Below are 16392 nucleotides of genomic sequence, written 5' to 3' on the forward strand. Positions count from 1 at the left end.
CATCACTTACGAAGAAATAATCTTGACATTTATGTAGAGGAATATGTTTAAGCAATTCATAAACACATCCACATGCCTACGCCATTTTTCAGAAAAAGAGTACAGTGCAGTATGGGACAAAGCTTTTATTGGACGAGCGAATTAAATTTAGATTGAATGCAATAGGATACATGTACAAAGAAATGTTTTATTGTGTCATATGGTCATGTAAAAAAACATGCCTCTCGGGGACTTTCTGATAACGGGCAAAAATTCAAGTGAATCTCTGTTAACAAGTATTGTGCGTTAGCATGTAATAAATCGTCAGGTTTATTTAATTTATTTTTCGTACACATACTGAAACATTAAACATACCTGAGCTTACAATGACCAAATCGAGCATTACTTTTGCTTACCTGACAATGTGTTCTGGAAGAAGAAGATCTTGAAAATTAATATTTTTACTAGAACATGCCATTAAGGCCATTGTCTGGTTACTGTTTATATTCTTACTTCAGATCGGACCTTGTTGTTGGTGTGTACAAAGAAGATGGATTAATTGTAGTAGATCTTCGGCAGACCCAGGTCATTAAAACTTTGGGGTAAGAATGTATTACATAATGTTGAAATTTCTGGAAATATCATAGTATATGTGAAACAAGCAGTACTGATTTATTACAATATGTTAATTCACGATCCAGGAAAGCAATTTTATGTGTGGAAACAAGCTATGAGGAATCGATAGCTTAAGGTAGCGCCACTGTAATGATTTCCCGCGATTTCTTCAAAGATCAAAGAGCCTTTATGTTACTTTATCATATGCTTATCTAAGTCTAATAGGTAATGTAAGTTGTAGTTGGGCGTCAGGTGTTAAGGCGATAGACAAGAAATTTTTTAGTATCTTCCCGCGCAGGTTTGAATCCTGCCGACAAACATTCTTTTTGCGACGCGTTTTATTTCTTCTTCTAGCGTAATTTGATTTAATATAGCAATAAGCATGTTATTGTTAAATATGCTTAAAATTTCTGAAATTTCTTATGAAATTTTAAATTATTTCTGGCTAAAACGTTATGGCTATTAAATTGGATGAAATTTATAGTGCTGAAAATACGCATCATGTTGCATTTTGATTTCAAAAAGTAAACGGTAAATCTGTCTATTTCTTGGTACTTTTGCTGTATAGTGTACATGTATCTATAAAAACTAAGTTCAAATATTACTTAGGGTGCAAATACTGGACAAAAGCCGAGCGTGGAGGTGGTTATGAAAAAATCCATATATTTTTTTAAAGCATGGAAAGCCTACCTAAAAATTGTGGCGTGTAGTTCAGTGAAATGATGCTTATTAAGAAAATAGTACATTAGATTATATTTGGAAAGGTGCCCATTACAGTGGCGCTACCTTAAAGTGGTAGGTAAAGCTATTTGTGCCTGTTCCAATGAAGAAATGCAACCACAATATTTTACTTCAGTGACCAAAATTCATTGTGGGCTGCGAACGACATCGTGCAGTGTTTAGTCCAGACGGGAAGTACACTGCAGCGGGGTCGATTAATGGACATCTTATTATCTGGAATTTTGAGACGGGGAAAGTCGAGAAAAACGCTCCAAGAACACACGTACGTATGTTTTTATATGTTATGCTTTTCATTCAGGTAGGATTAAGCTTGCATATGTTGTTCCCATAAATTATTCAGACATTTCGTGAATAAAAACCATGCATTATTTTAACAGTTAAGTGTGGTTGTGTTGGCCTTATTAACTGAATTATTAATAGAGTCTTATGAAGTATTCTATGAGTTCCTAAATGTTTACTTTTATTTTTGTTAATTTAACCCATTTATGCCTAGCGTCTAGAAAAAAGAACTTGGCAAACAGCGTAGACCCAGATGAGACGCCGCATGATGTGGCGTCTCATCAGGGTTTGCGATGTTTGCTTAAAGGAATTTCTGTAAGAAATATTCTAAATATAGAAATTAATATACTAGACATCCCTAATTTTGGAAATAACTATCCAATTTAGAAGGATGGGAGAGTCCATTAGGCATAACTGGGTTAAAGGTGGTATATGTTTTCAATCACCTGAGTAAAACCTGATAATTGTGAACTTTTGTGATTGCTTTTCGTCAGTTGCTTGTTTTTAAATTAAGCCACACACCTTGAAATTAAAAACATGTTAATCAATACATATAGATGCAATTGAAAGTGTGCAAAATTGTCATTAAATCTGAAGCCTAGTTAGCAAGTAATTTATTTATTTATTTTTTAATTTTAAAACCGAAAGTTGGATTTCTATACGTATAGGTCCATTTCGACAAACGCCATTATTTTTAAGTTTTAAAGCGCAAAAAAGACAGAATTCTACCTTGTAACCACCAGATTTATTCTAATTGGCATAGATAAAATTAAATCCATAGCCTGGTTAGCAAGCAATTTATTCTTTTTCAAAACGGTACCGCTTTTAAAACCAAAAGTAGGATTTTTAGACGTATAGGTCCATTTGGACAAATGCCATTATTTTTAACTTTTTAAGCGCAAAAGAGACGGATGTCTACTTTGTAACCACCAGATATTTAATTGGCATAGATAAAATATGTTTCTTATTTATACTTAAATTTACTATGCCATGTATTTCATTTCAAGGTGTGTGGCTTTATATTTACTCTTTGAACACTCAAGATGCCAAATTATTCTCAAATTTTCATGAGAATTCGTCCAAAAATGTGTCCCAACTGTATTTTAGCTGCGTTTCAGACTTGGTTACTGAATTGTCAAAACTTGGTCAGTATAGTTCTATCGCAACAAAGTTGAAAAATGGTTTTGTCTCTTGAAAGACACTACATTGAAGATTTCTGCTTTTTGATTTAGAAATACCATTTGAACACTTTAAAAATATGATTTTGACACTTTGGAAAATGTAATTTGAACACTTTGGAAAATATATTTTGACCCAATCTACATAAAACGTGTACAGAACAAAAGTAAAATAGTTGCTTGAATCTTAGACAAACTTGAATATGATTCTGTTCCTTTTAAACAATGGGCACGGGGTGGCGAAATCAAATGTCCGAGTGCCCGAGTTGTACCATTGGCTTGTCTGGGCCACTGACTTTTTTCAATTAAGTTGTCCGTGGACAACAAGTTTTTAAAAGTCGCGTCCAGGTATACAAAATAAATTGTATTAAAGCCCGTAATATTAAGTTTTACAACCGGATGTACACACACGATTACATTGTCAGTGCTATTTGCGGAGCAATCAAGCTAAAATACGTGCACTTTCCTGCGCAGTGATCTCCCCTTAATCTATATGAGACCGGGAGCATGCCGCATTTTCAACATTCGGCCCCGACTGTTAGACAGTGTACAGACTGGTTTTCTTCTTTATTTTTACAATCAGACGGAAGTAAAAGTATCAATCTAAGATAATCAAAACACGGTCTACCTTGTTATTTAAGAAGACTTTAATGGTAAAGATGAACTTTTTTTTTTCAATCTTCAACAACGGAGCAGAAACCCGAAGATTTGAGCAGGCCCCACCTCCCAAAAAACTAAGAAAGATTAAGTTAAAAAATATGATCTAAGTAAACACACCAGAATTTTTCAAGAACTTGGCTAACCGATTTTCAATGGTTACCAGTTTCGTATAATCAAATTGCTACCAGTAGCGGAGCCTCAGTCTGATGAGGTCCACATATTGGACTAGTTTAATTTGTTAGATTACAATGTACAATGTACTTATGTTCAGCACATGTTTTAATAACACTAGCTTCGCAAGATTTTAAGTTTGAGAAAGTCCTTTATATTGTTTATAATATACTGCTATAATGAATATACCATTGAATACAATTATAAACAAAACAGCAAATCATACTTATTTTGATATATTCACATTATTTAAACATTAATCAATAAATGCGTTTATAATTTATATAAACATTAACGGACAAGCGTAGTTCAGCAAGGGGGGCAAGTTAAATTTCCGAAATGGTTGTCCATGGACAAGTATAGTTTTTGAGATTTCGCCACCCCTGCATGGCGGACGGAATCATGCAGTTTCCTTAAAATTATGTGTGAAGTGCATGTGGAATCTTGAGAGAACTACTTTCTCAGAATAGTTAAGATGTTTGTGGCCTCAGTTAAGTGCCTAAGGACTTTTGGTTCTTTTGTTTCTCTACTGTTGCAGTTGCGGATTCAAATGGTGTTCACTGCAAAGGTCTCAAAGAGGTTTTATTTGAAAATTTCTAACAAAAAAGGAAAAATGTCCCTGCTTAATTATTTTGAGATTAAGGTTATAATGAAGTATGCTAATATAAAATAGTATTATTTTTTATAGGAATGCCATCTTGTCATGTTCCTGGCACCCTGCTGGATCCTATGTGCTGACGTCAGACAGAAAAGAAGAAAGTAGGTGTTTTGTGGACAAACATATGAATTCATACACCCAACATTTATAGTGCAAAATCTGACTTACCATACCAATGCAGAAATTTACATACCATTCCTCATTTTCCATTTGCTGTGGTTATGCTCATGTATAATATAGTCCAACAAGCATTTCTTACTGACATTATTTATTTATGTTCTGAAGACACAATTATGCATATTTTGTTGATTGTTGTGAAGTTTATCGATACCTGTTCATGTAAATCCTGATGTCATGTGTCATATGTTTAAAGTTTGTTTTCCAGTACATATTAATCCTACAAATGCCATAGGTGTAGAGTGTGATATTAAAATACATTTTAATAATGAAACTTTTAGTATGGACCCTGTTTTTAAGTCATGCCTGTATAATAAAGGTGTTTATTGACAGTTAAAAATACTCAATATTTGAAAAAAAAAATCTTTTATTTAGAAAAATACCGGAAAGGTCTTTCATACAATACTCTTGTTTCTATAAGCACTTGACAAATATTAATTGTGTTTGGTGAATTATGTATCCTGGTATTGGGGGCATTTTCTTGAGACCGGGTAAATCTGTACAAGTTATAATAAGGTATGTCTGGGCATACAGATTACCTGTATATGCTTTCTCTTCATTAACCCTTTCAGTGCGGGAACCGGATTTTGAAGGCCTTTGCAAACAGTTTGGATCCAGATGAGACGCCACAAAACGTGGCGTCTCATCAGGATCCAAACTGTTTGCTATTCTGATAGTGTTTCTTTGAAAAAAAATCGAAGAAAATGGGTAATTTTAGAAATTCAGCAGAAGACATTTAGCAGACGACAAATTACCCAGCATGCAAAGGGTTAAAACAACATGTATGTACCATGCAGGATTTTTTATTTATAAGCAAAATTGTGTAGGGTTCTCATCTTGCTGGATCTTTATCTCAAAGTAAATATATATTTTTTAATTTATTCATTAATTTATTGTTACTTATATAAAAACATTAAATAAATATGTAATGTAGTAATTGTGTCTTCTTTCTACACTACCCATGTGCTATTTAAGTGGACTTGTTTGCATGTTTCCATATTGATTGATTGATGTTGTGGTATTTACCAAACAAAATATATTACTTGGAATCATCTAAAACTAATATATATGTAAAGGTTTAATAAATAATGACAGGATTCAAATCAGGTTCTTTGAGAACAAAATGTGTGCCATACCACTGGCCATTTACGCTTTCGATCTAAACAGTGTATTTTAAATGCTATGATTATATAAAACATATTTTTCAAACTATCAACGAAAAGTATTACAAACATGATGTCTATAGTTGTATATTATTAAAATTAATATATTAAGGAAACACAACTGTTCTTTCTTCCTACATGAAGATTATTTTATTTGTTTGAAATTAATATATATTGCATTATTTTGGAATCTTAGGATTTTTTTAATTGTCATTTTGCAAATCTGTGAGCAGATGATTTGAGTGGTACTTTTGCAAAAAAAAAGAGTTCGTTCAAAACATTGAATAATAAATGAAAATTATGTATTTTGGGCCAACATTTTTTTAAATGAGCTTTTGCAAGATAAAATAATACATATTATATTTGAATCTGCTTTTTATTTTACATACAATAATATTGATTTGTGGATTTCTTGTTTTGTTTTGTTCTTACATAACTTTAAACTCAGTTTTCACAATTCTAGCTCAAAGGTCACAAAACTGAACTCATCTTAACCCATTTATGCCTTGTGGACTCTCCAATACTTCTAAATTGGATCAATTTGTTTCCAAAATTATATATGGATGTCTAGTTTATTTATTTCTATATATTAAGAATATTCTGAATTCCTTTCAGCAAAAAACGCAGACCATGATGAGACGCCGCATTATGCGGTGTCTCATCTGGTTCTACGCTGTTTGCCAAGGCCTTTTTGTATAGCTAAGGCATAAATGGGTTAAGGAAAACAACTTTAAACTAATGATAAGATAGTGATTAGGACCATGTATCATATTGGAATAACGTATATAAAGTATACTATTATTTAAATTTTCATGAAATATTGTGTGTCTGAAAGTTTGTAATCCAAAGATTATTGCATATCAGGGCCATCAATCTATTAATTCGGCGGCAGTCCCCACCTAAAAAGTATACTTTTTTCCCCTTTTGGGGGGAAAAATTCCCCCTAAAAAAAAAATAAAAAAAAAAAAGAAAGATGTGTCTCATGATTATTATATCTCAATTCTATTTCAATTTAATCTTTGCAAACATACTAATTATGGAAAATGCAATGAATATAGTGCAAACATGTACAAATGTAATTATGAGAGAGTAGGTAAAAAAAAAAAAAAAAGGGGGAAAAGCCGTGAAAATTCCCCCTCCTAAGGGCTGCGGACCCCTTCCCCCCGAAGTAGTGTGAGGGCCCTGCATATGATAAGAAACTCTAGGGCCTGGCATATCAAATATCTTACAACAAATACAAGTATCCCTTGTTTGTAGCAAGACAGATGTTTATGATCAATATGTACCTTTACCCTTTGCATGCTGGGAAATTTGTTGTCTGCTAAAATGTTGTCCGCTGAATTTCTAAAATTAGCATTTTCTTCGATTTTTTTCAAAGATAACTATCAAAATAGCAAACTGTTTGGATCCTGATGAGACACCATGTTGTGGCGTCTCATCTGGATCCAAACTGTTTGCAAAGGCCTTCAAAATTCGGTTCCAGTACTGGAAGAGTTAACTAAAGATGAAAAATGAAACTGAAAGAAAACATGGTGATGGTACATTACATGTTTGCTTCTTTCTTTGTTTTACTGTAATATACATCTGAGCATGCTGTAGATAGAACCCTCAGATGTGAATTATAAATGTAATTGAGGATCGATTTGTCATTGTCTGCTCGGGTACTACTTACATGTACCATGGGTACTGTTAAGTATACTTACATGTACCCCGGGTACGGTAAATATACTAAAACGTACCTGGGAATTTTAACGAAAAATCGGTTGTTGTCGGATATTTTTTTTTAATTAATCACGTTCACATTTATATCAATTTTCTGTTAAATGGTCTCTATATTATCGAAACTCATACTCAAAAAGCAAGTTGATGCAGTTTTTTTAAAGAGAAGTTTGTTAAGGTAATGTAAACAATACTGTTTTAAGGTAATCGGTAGCTCATTTTAAGACATTGAATTTTGGGCGGGAATACAACTCGGGTACAGTCTAATATCGACTGGGTACGTTAAAGTATATTTACTGTACTCATGTAAGTATATTTACCGTACTCAGGGTACATGTAAGTATACTTTAGAGTACCTGGGGTACATGGAAGTAGTACCCGAGCCGACAATGACCAATCAAGCGTGATTGAGTATGAAGTTATTTTCTCCATTGAATGCATGCTCATTATTTATTTTACCCTTTGCATGCTGGGAAATTTGTCGTCTGCTAAAATGTTGTCTGCTAAATTTCTAAAATTAGCATTTTCTTCGATTTATTTCAAAGAATACTATCAGAATAGCAAACAGTTTGGATCCTGATGAGACGCAACGTTCTGTGGCGTCTCATCTGGATCCAAACTGTTTGCAAAGACCTTCAAAATTCGGTTCCCGCACTGAAAGAGTTAATGCAATAGTTTATAACACAACTTTTTAATAAAGGAAGTTGATTAAATTGCATTCCAAAAAAGTGTTATTTTATCAGAGATGTATCTGCATTATTTGTATTTGTTTTTCTGTTCAAGCATTGCACAATATTTACCTCTGTTTCTTTGAGATCTTTATTGCATTTATTTATAAGCATTTTCAAATTATTTTAAGTTTTCTTAAGTGTTCTTATTATTGTTTTTAATATTGTTTATTATTTCTATTTTTCATAGATTTTTGGCCATACAATTGTTTTATTATGTGATGGAATATATTTGATACATGTAGATTGTGGCATTATGTGGTAAATTATATCTGAAATATATAATTTAAAAATAAATCATTGTATTTGAAACAGAAAATAAAAATAAAACAAAAGTTTATTTGTTGATTGTCAATTCTTAGTTATTCATATATCTTGGAAGATGTTGCTCTTTCAATGAATAAATGATGCTGATAATCATTAATGTACTTGCATTCTTATGTATCCTTAATCTTCAATTGTTTGTTGTTTAACGAAGGGTTTAGGTCCAGAAAGGCCGAAAACCAAAAAGGCTGCATACCAAAAAAAATACACATATCAAAATGGAATAAGTCATACAACAGGTATGAAGTTTATCATTTTCTTTATTTGTTGTTTCTGTTTAAATATACATTTGTACATTTACGGTACAGCCAATGTACAAACACGGTAACACAATTTATAGAACAAAATATACAGTTACAAGCAAACATTTACAGAAGATATACGGTTGCACTGACAAATTATAACATAATTACGTAATAATATTGTTAAACATGTGAATTCTATTTTTTATTAAATCAAAATGGAGAACGACATAAAACATGTATGAAGTTTTTTTTAATTTCTTTATAACAAAAAATACATGTACAACAAAAATTACAGAGAATATACAGTGAACATGACAAATACAACAGAATTTGAACTACATAATACATCTACACTGTATGAACTTTTTTTTTTATTGCAAAAAATTCATTTACAACAAAAATTACAGAGAATATAGAGTAAATGAGAGAAAATACAACAGAATTTGAAGTACATAATAAAATATACATGTATGAACTTTTCTTTATTCTCTTTATATTCCAAAAAAATACATTTACAACAAAAATTACAAGGTATATACAGTGAACGTGACAAAAATAACAGAATTTAAACTACATAATACAATATACATGAACATTACTCCACCACAACATCGTACACATGACCGACCTTTGCCAGGAACTTGGAGGTGGTGCATTTAATTGCTTCGCCTCATACTTGTCCCAGAGGGACACCAGGGACTTCTGGACCTTAGCCGACCGCGTTGTGGTGATTCGGTGGAGGTCGCTGCCTTCAACTAGCATCCTCACCATTTCCGATTCTTGGCGAAGATGAGGTACCAGTCGGTAAAAAACCGACACCGCTACCGGCTTTTGAATTCAGGAGGTTGTGGTATCCTGGAAATATAATATGATATATAAAAATAAATGTAATGTTAGCAATAATAAATGAATTATCTATTTAAATTATATTTATATATATATATATATATATATATATATATACCTTCAAGGTCCTTGTTGCTCCGGACGTCCTGTCGGAACACAGACCAGTCCCTGGGCTCAAACGACCCGCCGTGGACCCACTTCCGACTGATGTAGGCGACCAGGCGGCGTGTTGCGTCTGTCGTTGCCCTCAGCCCTAGCGTCTCGAAGGCATGTGGAATGTGTGGAGTGGGAAGGAACTGCAGGGCCATCAGCATGCGGATGTACTTGAACACGCCTCCGCGACGTCTGTACACCGCAGAAAGGCTTTCCCGGCCTGGAAATACTGCCCGAACAGCGTTCCAGACGGCTGAAATAAAACGTTTAAGTTACAAACAATATCAAAATTTTAATATAGAGTTTTGCATGAAGAGATTAGAAGTATTTTACAATGACTTGACCTTTGTTGCAATTCTGCTAAATCTTATATACAAGTAATATATATAACCATTTAAAATGATACATACCAACTTCAAAGTCTGCAACAAAGCCTTCCACTTCGACGTTGCCTAGACGTTCCAGTACGGCCCGGAAGACAAGTTTGTAGTCAGCCTGGGTCAGACGGCTCATCAGAACGAAAACGAGTAGTAGCTGTTTGCTGGCACCTTCTCTCTCAACGAACGCATTTATGGTAAATAGCTGCCCATCCTCTTGAAGGGTTCGCCAACAACCTGAAAATATAAATTATTAACATATTTGTACAAATTACCTGCTAGGCCCCCTGTCCCATCTTCAATCAATAGAGGTGCATCTGGCTTACTGGAAAAATATATATAAACTATATATATATTTAAAATAACCTTGAATGTTCCATCCATAAACCACCTCTTCGCCTGACGCAGGATGTTCAGCTGATATTCAGTCGCGAAGACGAAGTGCCGCTGAGAATCAAACTCAATGTCCTTCACAAGGAACACATCCACATTGATGAAGTGGGCGTCAACCTGAATAGTGAAAGTTTTATTTATATAAACATTTTACTTCTTTATATATAAAATTTTAATATGTCAAATTATAGCTACGTTTGTTACTTTTAATTACATTATCAATTACTTCGAAGTCTAGAGTTTCTGGCTCTTTAGGATGCAGACGGGCAAGGCGTGGTTCACCGCTCTCTTAAGGAGGTTGACTCGGGGCCGAGCGACGTCCTCCTAACTACACTCTTCCGTAAGGATATTCTCGGCGATGGTGCGGGCGGGAATGAAGACGCCGGTCTTCGCTGATGCTCGGGCCTGAGGATTCAACACATGTTATTAAATATAGAACATCAAAACGTTAAGCGTACTTGATCTGATAAACACAACAACACTGGAAAACGCCTGCGTTATAACAAATAATTACCTTAGAGAACGCCAGATGCCGCAGTTGTTGGTCTGGCACTGCAGCATGCAGGTGCTCCCTCTTCTGTACGAAGTGGTCACCTCTCTGGCTGACGGTGACTGGGCAACGTACTGCTTTGCTGCGCATCGCCAGGTCACTGTCCCCGACTTCTTGTTGTCAGTCTGAAACACATGATATAACAACACATGCTAATTACAATGAAGGTAATATTAAAAATAATAAAAATAGAAAAAAGTTATTTTGTAGTTATAAGTTATATTTGATATAATAATTAACATTTTTAAAGAGACATTTACCTTTACGGAATACACATAGCCTAGGTTGGTCACGAGTATGGGTTGTCCTTTCTGGCTGCCACGCTCAATTACGGTGTATGTGACGCCCTGGTCTTCGAGGACTGTCGCTGCGTTGAAACTGTCCTCTTGGATGGGTTTCACTACGTCAATGACGTCCGTCACGCCAAACTTCATGCCGGGGAAATTCATGTCGCCATTGGATTGATCGTCTGCAGACAGATTTGTCAAGTCTATGGCAGGCTTGGCAGATCGTCAATCTGAAACACAGTTTAAACACATTGTTGCAAGGACAGCGAAGGCAACATCTTTTAGAGACAACAAAATTAATTCATATTTCGATACGATATTCACATAATGCCACATGTTAAAATAAAATTTATAAACCTCGTCATGGGTCACGTGCATATCGACTACAGTGTCGTCTGCGAATGTATCAACCACTCCGTCGATGATCTAGCTGGAATGATGACCGTTAAAATTTTATTACACAGAGAAAATCATTGCATAGTTCATTTGGTACAATTGTTTGCATTTAAAATGATAAACATAATAGCTCGTGACAAATTTGAACTATTTATAATTACATAATATTTAATATTAGTTTAGTTCAGTTGCATATTTAGGATCTACACTTAAGAATTACTTCAGTCTATGCAGCTAGTCTAGTATGTGATGGCAATTATAGCAAAAAAAATTGAATTCATTTTTGAAATATTGTTGGCAAAAACCATCTGCCTTTTCATGCCATAATTGATGCGCTTTCCGTCCAAGTTGTACCAAAAGGTGATGGAAGTCAATGGCAGGGATACCTGTAGGTCTGCCTAAAGGGTGGGAGATTTATTTGATTGTGTAAGAACCAGCCACCAACATAGCTAAGTTGGTAGAGTATCATGTCTTTTGGTTGTGGGATGGAGTCATGTAATAAGCAAACATTTCAGAGAAAGTTTTATTTTAATTTGATTAACCTATTCTGTAAATTTTCAATATGACATTGTGTTCGTCTTTTAAACGGGCCGTCCAACAGATTTTGGCATGTATTGAAGCTTGTCATAAAATGCTTTATATTAATAAATTTAAAAATTTGAACTAAAAATCTCCAGTAAAAAACAAGAACAATTTTTAAAAAAGGAAAAAAAGTAACCCTCAACAGGGCTCGAACCACTGACCCCTGGAGTAATGGAGTAAAAATCTCCCGCCTAGACCATTCGACCATCCATGCTCATGCTTAGAGCGGACGTATTTTTTACCTATATAAGCAATCCTCGTAGTATCCAAAATAAAACGACAACAACAGAACTTTCCAAATTATTCAATCGTTTTGCGTCGCACGATGCTTTATAATTTTCAGGTTTTCAAATCATCAAAAAAAACATATAATAGATATTTAAGAGCATGGTAAATGGTCAGTATTACTATTTCCTCAAAAATATCATAACTAAAACGAAAATTTGCGAATCTGTAACAACTTTTTTAAATTTTTTATCAATTTACCAAAACGTGAAATCTGTTGTATTGCCCCATTTAACTGGGTGATTTCAACCCATGCTCGGAACCAATCAATTGTTTTTATACAATTATAAATAAGTGAAATGTAACCTATAATAATCAGAACAACAACAACAAATACATTTCTATATTAACTTTTTCAGCGATTGAACTGAGCAGGATATATACACAAGCTGCCTACACTGGGGTTTTACTTGTGAACTTTAAAGTAAATATTTAATGAATATGAACTGATTGTCAAATATATATAGTTTCGAGTATATTTGTACTTGAACTAAGCCACACAAAACGAAAACACCCTAAGAAGTAAGATGACGACTCCGACAGCTGACTGGAAACAGCTTATATTTCAGAACTTAAAGGCAAGAAATAGAAAAGAAACATATGAATTTGCCGATCTTATCGACTCACGTAAGTGACATCTTATAATATCTGTATTGACTTGGGTGATTTTTGCGTTATCCGAAAATGCTTTTATCCGAATACTATTGTAGATACAATTTAATTACTTCCTATAGTCAGTACTTATGTGGTTGTAGGAAGATAATGGATGAAAGGTAAAGTGATATACCTATATATGTCAACTTATTATCATGCAATGAAACAAATGTATGAAGATGTAATCCTCTGATTACCGTGTATCACGTGGTGAAGAAAACAGCTAGTAAAGAATTTCTGAATTAATCCGAACAATACCACAATAAACAAATAATATTCAAAGATTTATTTAATTCCAGTAAAAACCTTTGTTAAAATTGTTAGTTTCAGCGTGTTTAACCACTCAAAGCCGATAGTTTTATACACAACCGCAATTACATCCACTACATGTGTTGTTTTCCTGGTGTCGAAAAGGGATAGCAGTCAATTGCAAACAGCAATATGCCAACGTAACTTCAAATTTTGATTCACTGAACCATGTTAAGATTTGACATTATAAATGCCCAATCAGAACAGGGCCCACAGGGGTATTCCCACTGAACAGGCATATATTGACAGATGCGATGTGGGTGCACTGCTCTTATGCTAGAATCAATGATGATTTCATGCACAATTAAATAAAATAAAACATAAAGTAAAGAGAATGTGAAAGTATTTTTTTAAGTGTTGTGTTTCCACTTCAGTATTGCAGTTGTCTGCTTTACTTTTCAATTGATGTGATTTAATAAAGTTGACCAATAAAATGTATGGAATATGGATACATTTGGAGTATGTAGTTGAAGTATTAACAGGGCTTACTCTGCCATTCGCCAAATTAGCCAATGGCTACAAATATGGAAATTTGGCTACAAACAATTCCATTTGGCTACTAGGTTTTTTACATTATCACCCATAACATATCCAAAATAATAAGAAATAAAAAGGTAAATTTGACTACAGAAAATTTTAAGCCAGAGGGAGCCTCAAGTAAGATTTTGAAATGCATTTAAACCTGTTTTTTCTTATTTGGTTGTATTTATTTTCAAGCATAGTAATGCATGCATATGACTTTATCCAGGGCTTTTTTGTTGTTTTTGTAAAGTGGCCTTTGGCCCCCCACCCCATTGTGTGAAAAATGAGCCGAGAATTGTTAAAAATTGTGAAAATAAGAGTCGCCAACTTCTTGAAATTGTGAAAATTTCTGTCGCAAACTTCTTGAAATTTGAAAAATTTTAGTGGTGAATTTCCCAAAATTGTGAAACACAACCATTCTCACATAAGGAAATAAAGCTATGTCATCATGAGAGCCCCTTTCTTAATGTAAACAAAATTATTAATATCAGGAGATGCTTGATGTCAGGTAATGGCATGATATCATTTTACATGATGCTTTTTTATTTGTCTGTGCATGACATAAATAAGCAAAAAAGTCATACAATCAAATGCCAGATTGGTAATAGAACTGTTTTATTATTAACGCACAGCTGTCATAATTAAAGTCATATTAATTAAATTAAGGATACCATTGTAATAAAACTGGCACAGTTTTAAAGAACAAGTGCATTTTAAGCCTGATTTTCCAAAACAATTTAAATAAAAATATTTTACAACTTTGTTCACTTTGTCCTTTTATGATTTGAAGGCTTTATGTAATTTCATTGAAAACTTTTTGCAATAAAGTGCAAATATGCTATTATTTCACACGTTATATTATTTTTTTAAATAGAGAAAGTGCAGACGACTTTATATGTCAAAATGTATCAGTAATTATGCTTTTGCTAGTGAACTAAATGAAAAAAGTATGATACTGCAGAAATGGTTTCGGTATCATGTTGCAAAATGCTAACAGACTCAGGGAAACCTAACGGAATCTTGTTGTTCAATCTGTCATCCATGCACACTTGTTAGTAAGTAGTGACCTATTAAAAAATTGTGTCACATATTTTATCTACAAGCACCCAAATGCTATACAAATATTAAAGATTGTTGTCAGATTTGTTTGTCTCACAGGTTTTCTAAAGTCAATGGTAAGTATTACAACGTAGAAAAGTTAATAAAATATAATAAATTCCTTTGACAGAAATAGGTGCCTGCAACTAGACACAAAACCAAATCCTTCTTACCAACCTGTTGGTGTCTGTTTAACCCATTTATGCCTAGTGGACTCTCCCATCCTTCTAAATTGGATCATTTTATTTCCCAAATTAGAGATTTCTAGTGTATTTATTTCAATATTTAGAATATTTCTTACTGAAATTCCTTTAAGCAAAAAGTGCAAACCCTGATGAAACACCGCATCATGCGGCGTCTCATCTGGGTCTATGCTGTTTGTCAAGGCCTTTTTTCAAGACGCTAGGCATAAATGGGTTAAAGAGTATTAAACTTCTCAAGTCCTGTTAATCTCACAGAAAACAAGCTGTTTGAGCAAGTGACTGCCCTCAAGTCTCGCAACATGCAGCTGACCCTGGAGACAGAGAAGTTGAAGGCAGAAAACCTCAGTCTGCAAGTGAGAGTTGATTCAGGGTAAGAGAACCACAGTCTGCAAGTGAGAGTTGATTCAGGGTAAGAGAACCTCAGTCTGCAAGTGAGAGTAGATTCAGGGTAAGAGAACCACAGTATACAAGTGAGAGTTGATTCAGGGTAAGAGAACCACAGTCTACAAGTGAGAGTTGATTCAGGGTAAGAGAACCACAGTCTGCAAGTGAGAGTTGATTCAGGGTAAGAGAACCTCAGTCTGCAAGTGAGAGTAGATTCAGGGTAAGAGAACCACAGTCTACAAGTGAGAGTAGATTCAGGGTAAGAGAACCACAGTCTACAAGTGAGAGTAGATTCAGGGTAAGAGAACCTCAATCTACAAGTGAGAGTAGATTCAGGGTAAGAGAACCACAGTCTACAAGTGAGAGTAGATTAAGGGTAAGAGAACCACAGTCTACAAGTGAGAGTAGATTCAGGGTAAGAGAACCACAGTCTACAAGTGAGAGTAGATTCAGGGTAAGAGAACCACAGTCTACAAATGAGAATAGATTCAGGGTAAGAGAACCACAGTATACAAGTGAGAGTAGATTCAGGGTAAGCAGCTGCAAATTACTTTACTTACTTAGTCTTCTTCACCCCTCCTGGGGCATAGGATCGGTCCCGATCTTGGGCAACATGTTTGGGGTAAGCCAATTAATAGAAAGAAAAAAATCATGTGTTTCAACAATTGCTTTAACCTTGGTTTTGAAAGGCAAAGGGTTTAACTACTCTGATGTTC

General features: G+C 34.2%; 1 protein-coding gene across 3 annotated transcripts in view; it reads left to right on the forward strand.

Annotated features, from left to right (window-relative positions):
- The first annotated feature begins 12820 nt into the window (after positions 1-12820).
- LOC127834741 (autophagy-related protein 16-1-like) overlaps positions 12821-16392 on the forward strand; it is a 31996-nt gene continuing 28424 nt past the window's right edge. For all 3 annotated transcript variants that reach the window (XM_052360774.1, XM_052360777.1, XM_052360775.1), the window contains exons 1-2: positions 12821-13133; positions 15548-15662. In XM_052360774.1, the coding sequence (XP_052216734.1) occupies positions 13034-13133; positions 15548-15662 (215 nt within the window). In that variant the 5' untranslated portion in view covers positions 12821-13033. The remainder of the gene's footprint in view (positions 13134-15547; positions 15663-16392) is intronic.

This window comes from Dreissena polymorpha, chromosome 6 (genome assembly GCF_020536995.1).
Source record: "Dreissena polymorpha isolate Duluth1 chromosome 6, UMN_Dpol_1.0, whole genome shotgun sequence".
NCBI lineage: Eukaryota > Metazoa > Mollusca > Bivalvia > Myida > Dreissenidae > Dreissena > Dreissena polymorpha.